Consider the following 15,646-nt stretch of genomic DNA (forward strand, 5'->3'; position numbering starts at 1 on the left):
TCTTCTTTCCCCTCATTTTTCTTTCCCTCTTCTTCTTTTTTCTCAATTTTTTTCTCTCAATTTCTTTTTCTTTCTTCTTTTCATTTGCTTTTTGTAGTCTCAACTGGTCCTCCATAACTTGTCTTAGAGTAACGGTACAAGAATAATACGTTGCCCTTTCAAAGTAAAACTATACTTATTTGTGAGGCCATCATGTGTTACCTTTCGATCAAATTGTCAAGGTCTTCCCAACAATAGATGGCATGCATGCATGGGAACCACGTCACACAACAGCTCATCTTCATATTTGCCAATGGAGATTGCTACCAAGACTTGTTTTGTTACCTTGATTTCTCTGCAATCATTTAGCCACTGGAGTCGATAAGGTCGTGAATGTTTCCGAGTTGGTAGTGATAATTTCTCCACCAAATCAGTACTTGCCACATTGGTGCAACTCCCCCCATCAATAATAACACTGTAAACCTTGTTATTGACAAAGCAACGGGTATGAAACAAATTCTCCCTTTGATTACCTTCTTCCTCCTTAGCTTGTAGATTGAGAACTCGTCGGGCCACCAATAAGTCTCCAATAACGGCATGTTGTTCATCATCACTGTCCTCTTTTTGTGGCACTTCTTCAACTATTTCATCCTCATCTTCCGACTCAAGTTCACCTTGAGAGTTTATTACCATCACCCTTTTGTTCACACATTGACTAGCTATATGACCATGCCCTTGACATTTAAAATACTTGATATCACGAGTTTTGGAGGAAATGGGCTCGCGATTACCTTGAGTAGTAGATGGTGTAGGTTTGGGCTTCTTGAAGGGTTCAAACTTTGGCTTATTTTGAGGTTGTTCCTCCTTTCTTGGAGCTGTCCGCCATGTGTCATGAGTAGTCATTGGTTGTCCCCTCCTAGCCAATCCACTCCTCTTGAGTTGTTCTTCCACTTTTTGTGCTTGGTGGACCATGTCTGACAGCTCAACATAATGCTGCAATTCAACAATATCAGCAATTTATAGGTTTAAACCATGTAAAAACCTGGCCATGGTGGCTTCCTGATCTTCATCGATATTAGCTCGGATCATGGACAACTCCATCTCCTTGAAATATTTATCCACACTTTTGGAGCCTTGAGATAACCTTTGAAGCCGCTGATATAAGCTTCTATAATAATGGCTGGGTACAAACCTCCTTTTCATGAGCACTTTCATCTCCTCCCAAGTGGACACAGGTTGCTCTCTATTCCTTCTCCGAGTCATCACCACTTGATCCCACCAAACAATAGCATAATCAGTGAATTTAATGGCAGCTAACTTCACCTTTTTAAACTCTGAGAATTCATGACAATCAAACACCATTTCCATCTTAGTTTCCTATTCCAAGTAAGCTTCTGGGTCATTTCTTCCTTGGAAGATTGGAATTTTCATCTTAATCCCTCCTAAATCATTATTTCTTCTAGTTCCGTTTCTATCTCCTCGATGTCCAATCCTGCCCCGATTGTAGTTTTGCTCATCAAAGTCTTCCACAATAACCTCTTCATCTTCTTCGACATCAATCCCTTGGGCATGTCTTCATTGTGGTCTAGTAATACGGTCTTGTTGATGTCTTGTTGTTGTCCCATCCTCCACCCGATCCAACCTCTCATGGATAGATTCTAATTCCGCCCTCATCATCCGCTGCATCTCCCCCATCAATGCTTGTAATTACAAGTTCGGAAGTGGCCTAGCCCCCTCATTTGCTCCATCCTTCTGGTTGTTGGACATGGTTGCAAAATGAAAGAAAACCTCACAAGCACTCAACTCATGTTTGGGTGGTAGCTCTCAATTGATGATATCTCCCAGTTCTTGATCAAACTCTAGAACAAATCAGAATATCACGTAGCAATTCAAAAGATACCACCGAAACTTATGATGGCAGAATTTTAAGAGAAAATGAAAGAGTAGAAGTTTGAGAATAAGGAAAACAAGAAAAGAATTGTTGAAGACAATTTACTTCGATTCACACAAGCAGTTTTTTTTTTTGTGTGCTTTCTTCTTCTTCTTCTTTTTTTTGTCTTTTCGATGCGCTCTTTTTTTTTCCACGATTTTTTTTTTTTGCTTTTGGCTGAACAACAAGTAAAGATAAATTTGCACTTGCCTTTGAACCGAAGCTCTGATACCAGATGATACGAACCCCACCAACAAATGTGATGGAACCCGAGACAAAGGTGGATAGAACCCCAAGAACTAAACGACAAGAGTATGAGTCTTGACCTGTAACCAAGAATTGGCACAAACCAAGCCTACGAAGGAAAGAAACGCCACACCTAGGGGTGATAAGTTTCGATGGGTTGAACGCCACGAGAGTAGACTCGATAAGTTCAGCAAGTTCTTTCAAGAACTAAGAGAGCACACAATCTCACCAAAAACTAAGTTGCTTCATACTAAGATGCCCCTCCCTTATATAATGGGAGTGAACAAGGAAAAATACAAGATAAGTACATGCACAATTAGAGTCCCAATGTTGCATGTCTCATGCAAGCTATCTAGAAACCCAAAACAAAATAAATGCATGCACAATTAGAGTCCCAAGTTGCATGCTTCATTAAAAAATCTAAAATACTTAAGTCTTCATGCATGAACGAATTCCCATGCTTTGCATGCTTATTAACGTTCTTCCGTTAAGCACAGCCAGTCATGGATGGTTATGCCCGATTACGTGGATTAGGTCACGACTAGCTGTTGCGATTATCTTGGTTTCTCCTTGCTCATAGTCCTCCCAATGTTTTTTGATTAGCCCATTTAGTGTTTCCTTGAAACGCTTTGCCCGTAGTCTTGTAATTAGGCCTTCTGGAAGTGATAACTGATCTCTCCTATCTTCAGCCCTTGGGCATACATCATGTAGCATGAGTATCTTTACTTTCTTTGCTTTCGGATTACACTGTACAGCATTGGAATAGCTAGAGATTATTGAGTAGCATGCGTTCTTTGCTCTCTTTCTTTTATCTCTGTTGCAGCAAGATTTTAAGATTTTAATTCCAACAAGTTTTAGATTTAGTTTAAGCTTGTATGGTATGCAGTCCCTTGAAGTTAGCATATCAAACTTAGATTTCCTTGTTATCATAATAGCATCTCAGTTTTAGCATCCCAGTTTTATTTGTTTTCTCAGCATATTTGTAGCTTAGTTTTTTTTCCTTGCTATACTGGGCATGAACAGCATATTTGTAGCTTAGTTTTTCCTTGCTATACTGGGCACGAACAGCATACATAGTGTACCTTGTAGCTTAGTTTTTCCTTACCAATACTGGGCACGAACAACTATACATAGTGTATTTTGTAGCTTAGTTTTTTTACTTGCTAATTCCATGAACACGATTAGCTTTAAGTTTGGTATTTTAGCCTTGGATCTCCATGATTTCTGAACCTGAATAGCTTCTCATTTTGTGCATGTAGTACTAGATTTTCTGTGTCATTTAATAAGCATGAATAGTGCAGAATTTTGATTAAACTTATAGTGCAGAATTTTGATTAAGTTTATAGTGCAGAATTTTGATTAAGTTTGTAGGCAGATTTGATTAAGCTTGTATGCAGATTTAGTTTTAGTGCAGTTTTAATAAGTATTTCAGTACATTTTTATTAAGTATTTCCATGCAATTCTGTTAAGCATTTCAGTGCAATGTTAATAAGCATTTTAGTGCAGTTTTGGTATGAGACATCCTTTTATTAGAGGTATTAACAAGTATAAGAAAGATAAAGAAAAGAAAGAAGAAGGCCAAGGCCATAAGTAAATCCCAAAGTCAAGACTTTAGGAATTTTGGCACACAAGGTGCTTGTTAAAATGTCAAGACATTTAAAGAAGAAGTAATTAAGATATTTTACTTTGAAGAGGCTAGTACCCGACTTCCAAGGTTGTCGTTAAACAGATCCAGGTGACCAATTCGAAGGTCTTGGCCTTGGTAAGACCAAGGTCTTTACCCTCGTAGGACTTGTGACTAGCTACCACAGTCTCTATTAGGGAGCACGCTTTGGTACTACGCCTGGGCCAAAGAGAAGTTGATTATTATTTTAAAGTATTAAAGTATAAGTTTTCAAACAAGTGAAATAAAAGAATAAGTTTAGAACAAATGAAATAAGTTTCACTTTGTTTTAAAATCAGCAAGTTTTAGTTTTCTTTTATGCTAGCATGCTATTTAGATTAGCTTACTGTTATTTGCTAGTAGATGAGCATGAGCAGCTTTACATGTTTAGTATTTCAGCCTGTTTGATTCCTTACTAGTAGATGAGCATGAGTAGTTAGTTTTCAGTAAGCATTCAGTTAGTTTATATTATAGATATATGTACATGCATATCGAGATTTTGTGAGTTAGATAGTGCTTACTAAGCAATTTTGCTTATAGATTGCATTTCCTCTTACTGCAGATAAAGGAAAGGAAAAGCTATAGCAAAGGAAGGATGGTGTGTGATGCCAGGACTATGGGAGAGACTTGGGATGTTATTGAGTTTTCGTGTTTTAGTGGATAAGAAACATTTGAGATGCATTTTATATTCCATGTCATTTGAGATTATATTTTATACTCCATGTCATTTGAGTTCATTCTTGTTTTAGATTGCATGCTGAGATGAGTTCTGATTAATAAGTAGATACTGTTGTGTTTGCATTGAGATATAGTGTGTAGTTTCTGTTATTATGTGTTATATATGCATGTCAGTATTGTATTGCATTTTAGTCCTGCTGTACTGCATACACTCTGTCGAAATTTTAAGTTTTCTGGAAAAAAAAAAGTTAAGTACAGTTTGTCATACTAGTTAAGTAAGAGTTTATAGTAGTTAAGTAACGATCACCCTTAAAGAGTAGTAATAAGAAGGGTGATCGTTACAGTGAAGAATGTTGGTTTCAAGTACGATTCAAGCTTATAGAAGAGATTCAACAAAATAAGGATCTATATGATCAACTTTATTCAGATCAAAATTTGGTAACCAATCTATTATTCTCATTAAATTGGTTCGAGCCGTGGGCACCAGAAATGTATTAGATGGACTCTATGCCTTTGGAAATTGTCATCGCATCAAGGTACAATTTTGTATTGCATACATTTTGTGAGAATGTTGGGAGTTGTTTTACTCACTTGTCATTAAGAACTCCTCCAGTTTCAAACCATGAGCGTCGAGAAATAGCTATTGCTCATGTTGGCAATCATTTCGTACAAGTTTTTTTACATCTTCATTACCCTGCACCACCCATTCCAACGTAGTGGTGACAACATTTATCGTATGAAGCTAAAGGATGGGTCACTCGTTATAGGATACATGTTCATTTGTGGTACGAAGTAATAGGTACACCACCACCAAACGCGTCAGGAGTAGAATTATGAGGCAATATTGATTAAAATTTCTAGTTTTATATATTTTCATTTTTTTTGTATTATTACATGTACTCTTCATTTGAAAAAAATATTTGTTCTTAAGTTATGAATGTGTGAACTATTAATTGTTAGTATTTTTGTTAGTTTTAAATATATAATTTTTATCTTGATCCATATTTTTATACTTTTTTATATTTTTTACAAATAATAACTCATAAAATTTATAACTAAAAATAAGCAAAAGATTATAAACATATAAAAAAATTATTAAAAATAAATAAAATTGATAAAAAATTGATATAAAAAATAAAATCAATAAAAAAACAAAACTTAAAAAAATAATAAATTGAAAAAAATGCAAGTATTATGAAAAATAATAAATAAAATTAATTAAAAAATAAAGCTAAATAAAATTTATATAAAATTAAAAAGTAAAGTATTGATAAAAAATAATAAATAAAATTTATTTAAAAAATATTAATATGAGAGCTTTTTAAAAATAAAATTAATTAAAAAATAAAATTATATAAAAAAATAAATAAGATTAAAAAAATAAAAAGAAGAGAGTAGAAGCGACATTTGAAAGGGAGAGAGAGAGAGAGAGAGGAGGTGGGGAGGAGGATGTTGTTAGATAGGGACATTTGAAAGGGAGAGAGAGAGAGAGAGAGGAGGTGGGGAGGAGGATGTTGTTAGATAGGGTGGAAAAAGTAGCTCTCATAAAGTACTGCTATGATAAGAATAAAATACCCTATTGATTTATCCCATATCATATTACCTGTATCTAGTCAGGTTATCCGCTGTGAGCGCTTCCCAATTTATCCTGATGATTGATAAAATTTTTTTATGAAATCGGATCGGTCAACATAAATTCGACATTATCACTTTTGGTACAATTTTATCCTTCGTCAACCGTCGATGCTTCAATCGTCACCGTTCGATGTGTGAACACTTTCGGAGTCCATTAATTGCATCAAACTCGATCACAATAAAACCCCAAAAAAAAAAAAAATCCATTTTCATAGTCCATGGCGTCTGCGCCTCCCTTTCCCTTCCATGATATATGATAGACAAGTTTTTTGATATGATAGGTTCATTTCAAAGTAGAATTCGAGCCCTTTCATACAACATAGAACATAGAGATAGAGATGAGCAAAGTGGACGTCACATACCTTCTTTTGCTGATGCATCCACTTCAGGATCTAGGGTCTTTCAACCGACTGCAACATCTCGAGGGAGAGGAAGATGTGGAAGGGGGTCGAAGGTTCGCAATACTCAAACGACTCATGATCACTCTCCAGTTCCATCCATCGATGATACTTATATTGAGAAATTACCTGTGCCTCTGCAGCGTTATATTTCTCACACTATTGATGATCAACCTGATGGTCATTGTGGATTCAGGGCAATAGCTGCACTAATTGGGTATGGTGAAGAAGGTTGGTTTTAAGTACGATTCAAACTTATAGAAGAGATTCAACAAAATAAAGATCTATATGATCAACTTTATTCAGATCAAAATTTAGTAACCAATCTTTTATTCTCATTAAATTGGTTCGAGTCGTGGGCACCAAAAATATATTGGATGGACTCTATGCCTTTGGGAATTATCATCGCATCAAGGTACAATCTTGTACTGCATATATTTGGTGAGAATGTTGGGAGTTGTTTTACTCACTTGCCATTAAGAACTCCTCCAGTTCCAAACCATGAGCGTCGAGAAATAGCTATTGCTCATGTTGGTAATCATTTCGTACAAGTTTTCTTACATCTTCATTACCTTGTACCACCCATTCCAACGTAGTGATGACAACATTTATCGTATGAAGCTAAAGGATGAGTCACTCATTATAAGATACATGTTCATTTGTGGTACGAAATAATAGGTACACCACCACCAAACGCGTCAGATGTAGAATTAGGAGACAATATTGATTAAAATTTCTAGTTTTATATATTTCTTTTTTTTTGTATTATTACATGTATTTTTCATTTGAAAAAAAATATTTGTTCTTAAGTTATGAATGTATGAACTATTAATTGTTAGTATTTTTATTAGTTTTAAATATATAATTTTTATTTTGATCCATATTTTTATACTTTTTTATATTTTTACAAATAATAACTCATAAAATTTATAACTAAAAATAAACAAAAAAATTATAAACATATATACAAATTATTAAAAATAAATAAAATTGATAAAATAATTGATAAAATCAATAAAAAAACAAAACTTAAAAAAATAATAAATTGAAAAAATGCAAGTATTATGAAAAATAATAAATAAAACTAATTAAAGAATAAAGCTAAATAAAATTTATATAAAATTAAAAAAGTAAAGTATTGATAAAAAATAATAAATAAAATTGATTAAAAAAATATGAATATGAGAGCTATTTTTAAATAAAATTAATTAAAAAAATAAAATTAAATAAAAAATAAATAAGATTAAAAAAATAAAAAGAAGAGAGTAGAAGCGACATTTGAAAGAGAGAGAGAGAGAGAGAGAGAGAGAGAGAGAGGAGATGGGAGGGGGATGTTGTTAGATGAGGTTGGAAAAAGTAATTCTCATAAAGTACTATTATTGTAAGAATAAAATACCCTATTGATATCCCTTATCATATTATCTGTATTTAGTCGGGTTATTTGTTATGAGCATTTCAATTTATCCTGATCGATAAAATTTTTTTATGAAACCAGATTGGTCAACATAAATTCAACACTTTGGAGTCCATTAATTGCATCAAACTCGATCCCAATAAAACCAAAAAAAAAAAATATCCATTTTCTTAGTCCATGGCGTCTGCGCCTCCCTTTCCCTTCCCTCTTCTCCTGCGGTCGTCGCTTCACTCCCCCTTCGCTCTTTCTGCTGCTGGCCTTACGATTCAGAGACCCTCCGTCTCCCGAAGGCATCTCACACTGTTCCCGATTAGAGCCCTCAAGGAATGGAGGGAGTACGAGGAGGCCTTGCGGGACAAGGACCTCGCTCGCGCCCTCCGGTTCTTGAAATCCGAGGCGGCGATGGAGCCCCTTCGACCACCGGAGGATTCTTCGGTTGTTTCGGTGACGTATGCACCCTCCAATTACTCGATGCCAGAGCGGGGCTGGGAGGTTCTCGACACCTGCTTGAACGCAGATGACATGCGGCTTATCGGCAGCGCCTACGCCTTCCTCCAGGATTGGGGCTTCTTGCCCAATTTCGGCAAATTTAGGAACATTGGTACCATAAAGATTCTATGCTTTTCTTTTCTTTCTTTAGCTTTTAGTCTATGACGAAGGTTGTGCATCTATAAACAATATCACAAGGCCATTATAGTTAGAGAAATATCAAAGCTTTATTGCTATTTGTACAGCAGAACGCTTGTCTCAAATGTATTCATGAGTTATAATCTTTGTTGCATGATCATTGCAGGTATAGCTTGTTACTGAGAACATTGTGTTTTGATGCATTAAGAATAGAAAAATAAGTCTTTGTTCCTTAAATTTTTCATGTTCAGTCATTGCGACATGCAATCTTAGCAAGGTAATCTGCGAGTCCTTTTGTATTCACTCAGTCTAAACAGGGGCGGTCTTGAGAAAAACTAGGCCCTGGGCAAAATTAGAGATTGGCCATTTGTGCCCTCCTTCTTGCATTAACTCGAAAAGTCAAATATATAATAAAAACACTCGTTGAATATCATAATCAAAGTAAATCAAAATATGTAATTGAAGAAACTACATACTATAGAACATTTTACATAATTTCTCAAAATAACTTATTCAATCATTAATATTATTTAAAATGCACTCTTCTTGTGTTTTTTGAAGCAAAGCCATCAATTATGTCGTCATTTGAGATATTCTCCAATATTTCTTTTTAGGATCGCTAAACCATTCAATCTCTCTTGACTCATTGTAATTCTTAAATAAGATTTCAATAATTTTAACTTTGAAAGCTCCTTTCAGCTGATGCTACAGTCACCGGAATAGTTAGTAAAATTTGATAGGAAACCACGACCATAGGGAAAACATCCATTTTCAATGCAAACTCTAGAATTTTAATGGTCGTCCAAGATTTATTTGTGTCATATGCTTCCAGAGGTAGCATCTCTTGTAACATTCGTAATTCTAAAAGTAGATCATGTGCATCAATATTAGATACATCATCCTTTTTTACAGCAGATTTAAGATTCACACAATATTTTCTCAAATCATCTTCATCCAATGCCATTAACTATTCTCCATCGAACAAGAATCCAAATATCTCTTCAAAAATATTCAATTGCTCAAACCTACTCCTCAACTCCATAAGAGCAATATCTATTACAACAAGAAAATAATCAGTCTTGAAGCATTCTTCAACTTTTTGTTGCTCTCTTTCATTATTAGCAATCTCATCAAATTGTCTTTTTCTAGAAGTTGGTCGTCGTTCAGGAAATACAGTGTCAACTCCTATATTGGAAGCCATTTCTTTAGCAGAATTTATGGCCGATGTAAATCCTTTTTCCTTATAATTCTCAAAAAAAGAAACAAGCCCTTTCAATTGTTTCACCGTAACATCAATTTGCATTGCTTTAGATTGTAAGGATTTACTGACCGAGTTTATGTTGTAGAGAATATCATACCAAAATACCAAGCTTAACAAAAATTTAAAGCTGCTAAGTTCATGTGTTGCTAACAATCTAGCATCTCTTGATAATCTTGCATCATCAGTTAAATCAGCTACCTTAAGTAAAACTTTTTGATTTGCTTAACTTGTGATTTAATGGTTTTGACACTTTCGATATGACTTTCCCACCTCGTGGTGCATAATGACTTAAGTGCCAAATTATCCAAACAATCAAGTAGAATACTCCAACGTTTTGTAGAATTAGAGAACACTATATACATGCATTGACATGCTCCAAAAAAAGGTTTTGCTTTAACACAAGAGTTTGCCATATCACAAATCACCAAATTAAGACAACAACTACAACATGGCATGTAAAAGTCTCTTGGATTTATATCAAACAATCTTTTCTAAACGCCTTGTGTTTTCCTTTCATGTTGGAGCCATTATCATAACCTTGTCGTATAATATTATCAATATTAAAGCCAAGAGAGTCTAATGCATCACACAATTCATTGGAAAGACTCAATCCACTCGTATTTCCAATATTCAGAAATTCTATAAAGTACTCCTCAATTTTATAAGAATACATGACACATCAACACCGTAATATTAAAGTCATTTATTCCTTGTGGCTTGCATCAGGAGTACAATCAAGTATCACCGAATAATACTTTGCTTTCTTGACCTTTTCAATGATTACACTTTTCACTTTTAATGACATATTTGTTATCAACTCATTTTGAATTTTATGACTGCGGTAATGATGATGACTTTCTTTTAAAGGCCAAAGATGTTCTTGCATTATAGGATCAAACTCGGTAATCATCTCAATCAAACCCAGGAAATTACCTTTTGAACCATCTTTGAAGTTTTCATTCTTTCCATAGAATACCAAGATATTTTTAGGCAAACATTTTACCATTGCTACAATTCTTGTCAAACCCCCTCTCCAACGGTATGTTTCATTTTTAGTTTGTTCTTGCAATTCTTTGTCAATTGTTTCATTTTTCCTAAATCTCACCTATAACTCCACCATGGATCTTAAATTAGCAAGATGTTCATGACATTGTTCGTGTTCTCTAAGCTTCTCACTTGGATGTTTCCAATCTCTAGATCTCTCTTTTTCTAATTGACTTCGTGATTGCAATGTTTTGAAAAGCTTACAATAGAAATAAATACTTTATCTAACTCTTTTGAATAAACTAGCCATTTTCTTCCATGACTTATTTTGTTTGGAAGCACTCTATTATATAATGTTGTGAGGAAAAATATCTACCAAGTTCATCATGAGGGTATTCAAAATTAACCTCTCTAATTGGACCTTTTTCAATGAGTAAATCCCTCATTTTTTATCAAGATCATCCCAAACTCTTGGATCAAATATTTTTAGAGAATGATCTATGTTTTCATTTTCCTCATTATTATTTTTGTCTTGATCCATATCTTTAGTGTTGCAACATACACATCTTCAATTTGTTCTTTAGAATGATTTTCTTGCGCTCTAATTTGTTTCCTTCAAAATAAATTTATCCATAAAACCTTTTATTAATTGAGTCATCTTCTCTTCTATTTGCTTTTTTTTTTTCCTTTTAGTACTTCCAAAGAGGAGTATTTATAGGTATCATTTTTCTTTAAGCTCTACTACACTAAGTACAAATACAATAAGACAAAAGTGATAAATTAATTTCCGATATAATACAGAAGCAAAACACAGAAATAATCACTAAGGAATTTTAACAATGATAAAACTTAAAAGCAAGAGTAATCATGCAATTTATAAAATTAATTAACAAGAAAAAGCATCTTCTCTTCTATTTGTTTTTTTTTTCTTTTTAGCACTTCTAGAGAGGAGTATTTTCTGTGAATCATTTTTCTTTAAGTTCTGCTACACCAAGTACAAATACAATAAGACAAAAGTGATAAATTAATTTCCGATATAATACAGAAGCAAAACAACAGAAATAAATCACTAAGGAATTTTAACAATGATAAAACTTAAAAGCAAGAGTAATCATGCAATTTCTAAAAATGATTAACAAGAAAAAGCATGTACGAAGCTATAACATAGATCAACATTCATAGAGAATTGGAATTTGCAACAAACAATACAATCCCATCAAAAACAATAAAACCGTGCTATCTGCCAGTATAAGGCAGATCCAAAAGACCAAAACAATTGAAAAGTAAGAGTAATCATGCAATTTCTAAAAATGATTAGCTTTTACCGGTAATGGAGCTTCGCCACGGCGAGGGAGGACGCAACGAGGAAGCCCTAGCTTTGGTGTGGTGTGTGAGGGCAACTCAGAGTTCTGGCGCAACGAGGGAGGCCGCACCTGCGCAGCAAGAGAGGGCCGAGATTCGTGAGAGGGCGGAGAGAACGAGAGGTCGTTTCGCCATGGGAGGGTGCTGGCGAGGGAGCTCGTGGTGAAGAGAATCGCTGAATCGACAATGGATGAGAGACGGTTGCGAAGAGGGAATAGGGATTCGGCAATGGGCGAGAGAGGGCTGCAAAGAGGGATTCGGCTAGAAAAAATAAAAAGGATAAAAAATGTCTATATTTTTTTTATAGTATACTAAAATAATTTAATTGGGGCCCACCCAAAGTGGGGCCTGCCCCTGAGTCTAAATCATCTTTTCTTATTTTATTTCATGAAAGTGTGTTGGGTACTTCCAGTCTAACTTGGGTGATACTTATGTTGATCCATGTATGATTCGTTACTTTCACATGATTCTTTCAATGATTGGGCACAGATATAAGTAATCTTCCATTTTTCACACATTTAGGTTCCAATGGTGGGGAAACAATATGAGAATACTTGGAAAGCTATTGTTATTTGGCCAAATATAGGAGAAAGCTATCTGCGGAAATACTTGCAGACAATTTTCTCAACCTGCTGCAATATCATGCAGCTAGCTGGTGTAAATGCAATTAGCCATCCTTTATAGAACATGAATATAGCATGATGATGAATTGGTGGCACATAGATGATACATCAATGGATGAGCAAAAGAGAGAAGAAGAATATGTTAAGCTTAAGTTCATTGAACAGATAGAACAGGATTATTGGTTTGTCTTATTCAAGGTTGGAACAATTACAGGTGAAACAACATAGTAACAGTACGGATGTCTTGAATAACATTTCTCAACTTAGTAATATATACAAATATTGTGCTAGCGAAGCATTCTTAAGAATTGGTATTGTCTTCTTTGATTTTAACAAATAGTTGAAAAACTTGGTCCATACTTGCTACAATTATGGCATGTATTTATCACTCAGCGTTCAAAGTATTGTCTTGTATCTGTGATTGGATAGGCTTTTTCAAAACGATATTAGCAGTTAATTAAACTTTTCTTGTACTTGTGAGAGTTTGCTCATTGATTCAACTGTCTTGTGAGAGTAGACGTGCATTCATCTTTGGAGTAGGTATATGCTAGTTATTTACTGTCTGTTCTCAAATTGGTTATTAAATGTAGAACGTTAGCTTTTGTTTTAGTAATGTGATACATTGTTCCCATCATACTCCTTGCTTATCCACTACTTCTTTCCTCTTTTTTTATTTTCATCCATGTACTATTTTTCCTGTCTTTACAGTTTTGGAGGGACCAAGGGAAGTGACACCAACTTTTCTGAAGGAATCAACTGGTTTGGAAGGTTGAATGTTTATATAGTATCTTTCTTTTCTTGATTTTCTTTGCCCATTAGGCTTCTAAAACATTTTACCCTTTGACCTTCTAATGTATTTCTAAATTCTGTTGCTTAATTAAAGGTTACTAGCTCATTTATTATATTTTCAGCTTCTAAGCTTGCTCCCAAAAAATGGGGCCTTTCTGGAAGCTCCAGGCTTTTGTTGGTTGGATTCCTTGGAGGTTTTTCTTTACTGCTTTCCAATGGAATAGACATAAGGCCCAACTTAGCCGCAATACTAGTTTTAGGGATGCTGGATGCAGTTTTTCTTGGTGGTAGTGGCTTTGCTCAAGTTCAATGTTTTTGGCCACCTTACAAGCGTAGAGTGCTTGTTCATGAAGCGGGGCATCTACTTACCGGTGATGTTCATACTTAATTCTCAGGCATGTTTATTTTGATATAGTCCAATAACTTCACCTTGTCTTTCAGCATACCTCATGGGTTGCCCTATTCGAGGGGTCATTTTAGACCCAATTGTTGCCATGCACATGGGTATTCAGGGACAGGTAACCTTCCTTGTAAATATTACATTGTCGAGTATTTAGAATATGGACCCAACTAACTTCATGGCTTAGTCAACTTTTATCATTGATTTCCAATGAAAGCTATTGTTCCTGTCTGTCTGTTCATAGCAAATATCTTATTCAATCAAATTATTCATGTTTTTTGTTAATAAAAAATTGTCTATACGTAATTATTGGCTCTCTTGTTGGATTTGTTCTTCAGTTATGTTCTCTCATGTCAAATTGGGATTTGTTATTTTCTCTGATAGTTTAAAATTACAAACAGCATTAACTGTGAAAATACCAACTTGCGACACCATTTCTACTTCTTGTCAATACCTTTCTAGCTATTAAATACTTAAGAGTCAATTTTAAAAAGAATATGAAGATTTTTCATTAGGCAGGGACTCAATTTTGGGATGAAAAGCTGGACAATGAACTTGCAGAGGGTCGCCTTAGTAGCACTGCATTTGATAGGTAATTTTTGGTGATTAAAATTGTTGGAAATTTACTGAATGTAGAGTCAATGTTTCATTGAAGTTGTCGCTGCTGTGATGAGATTCAGCATTCCTTGGTATTTTGTCAATGTGCAATCAAATGTTAGGTATTGCATGGTACTTTTTGCTGGAATTGCAGCAGAAGCTCTTGTTTATGGAGAGGCTGAAGGTGGAGAAAACGATGAGAACTTGTTTAGGAGTTTATGTGTTCTCCTTCGACCTCCACTGAGCGTCTCAGAGGTAGTGGCATTACCTTGCAGATTCAATATATCTCACTAACGCATGATTACTAATTCTCTTCATCCTTGCAGATGTCAAATCGAGCACGATGGTCAGTAATGCAATCATACAATCTTCTAAAGCGGCATAAAAAAGCACACAAAGCTGCAGTTCAAGCTTTGGAAAATGGCCAGAGTCTTGGAGTTATTATTAGGAGAATCGAAGAATCCATGTCTTCTAGTAACTGAAAGCTGGAATTTCATCTACTTGCTAGGTTATTAAACACGACCATGGGTCCTACATTTCGGCTGGTGTAGAATGAGGAACTAATTGTATCAAAAAGATGGATCTAGTGACAGAAGGAATGAAAATAAGATTGTAGGTAGGCGCTCTCAACCATGAAATCATCTCAACTATTATACAATTCACTGTGGTGAAAAGTTGGATCTATCTGGAACTCTGATGTGGATGATGCAATACTTTTGTATTCCAGATTGATTGAAAGAAAGAGTGGCATACTTTGCAACTTGTCATAAATTGCTACAGTTAGTTTTAATTTTTCTGAATATGTTTAGAGGAAATAGCACCAAAAAAGACTTCAAAAATTCTATATTATGTATGTGGTACCATACATCTGTAATAACAGTGTTGTTTAATTGGTGGAAGTATGTTCATATTTCGTTGAAAAAGTTCTGTATTGATTTCAATATGATTTAATAATATGCTCCATTTGATCTTTTACAGGACATGTCTTACGATCATTTCGTGCGTTTAACATTGGCATTTTAATTTGTCTTCAGGATCACATTCATTACTTCTTCAAATT

At 34.7% G+C, this 15,646-nt stretch overlaps 1 protein-coding gene across 2 annotated transcripts; it reads left to right on the forward strand.

Annotated features, from left to right (window-relative positions):
* The first annotated feature begins 8,082 nt into the window (after positions 1 to 8,082).
* LOC122034344 lies at positions 8,083 to 15,425 on the forward strand. 2 transcript variants are annotated; one of them, XM_042593552.1, is made up of 7 exons: positions 8,083 to 8,544; positions 13,509 to 13,568; positions 13,712 to 13,960; positions 14,031 to 14,107; positions 14,509 to 14,581; positions 14,709 to 14,841; positions 14,913 to 14,965. In XM_042593552.1, the coding sequence occupies exons 1-6, from the start codon at positions 8,121 to 8,123 to the stop codon at positions 14,828 to 14,830; spliced, it is 1,005 nt and encodes a 334-aa protein (XP_042449486.1). In that variant the 5' UTR covers positions 8,083 to 8,120; the 3' UTR covers positions 14,831 to 14,841; positions 14,913 to 14,965. The 2 variants fall into 2 exon arrangements, with proteins under 2 accessions (XP_042449486.1, XP_042449485.1); XM_042593551.1 differs by having other exon boundaries at positions 8,084 to 8,544; positions 14,505 to 14,581; positions 14,913 to 15,425.
* The last annotated feature ends 221 nt before the right edge of the window (positions 15,426 to 15,646 follow it).

This window comes from Zingiber officinale, chromosome 11B (genome assembly GCF_018446385.1).
Source record: "Zingiber officinale cultivar Zhangliang chromosome 11B, Zo_v1.1, whole genome shotgun sequence".
NCBI lineage: Eukaryota > Viridiplantae > Streptophyta > Magnoliopsida > Zingiberales > Zingiberaceae > Zingiber > Zingiber officinale.

What these genes read in the sequence shown, in the direction of transcription:
- LOC122034344 (XM_042593551.1), top strand. Translation starts at nt 8,121, where the DNA reads ATGGCGTCTGCGCCTCCCTTTCCCTTCCCTCTTCTCCTGCGGTCGTCG. An exon ending in ACATGGGTATTCAGGGACAG is followed by an intron (nt 14,108 to 14,504) that starts GTAACCTTCCTT and finishes ATTTTTCATTAG; the next exon opens with GCAGGGACTCAATTTTGGGA. An exon ending in CTCCACTGAGCGTCTCAGAG is followed by an intron (nt 14,842 to 14,912) that starts GTAGTGGCATTA and finishes TCATCCTTGCAG; the next exon opens with ATGTCAAATCGAGCACGATG.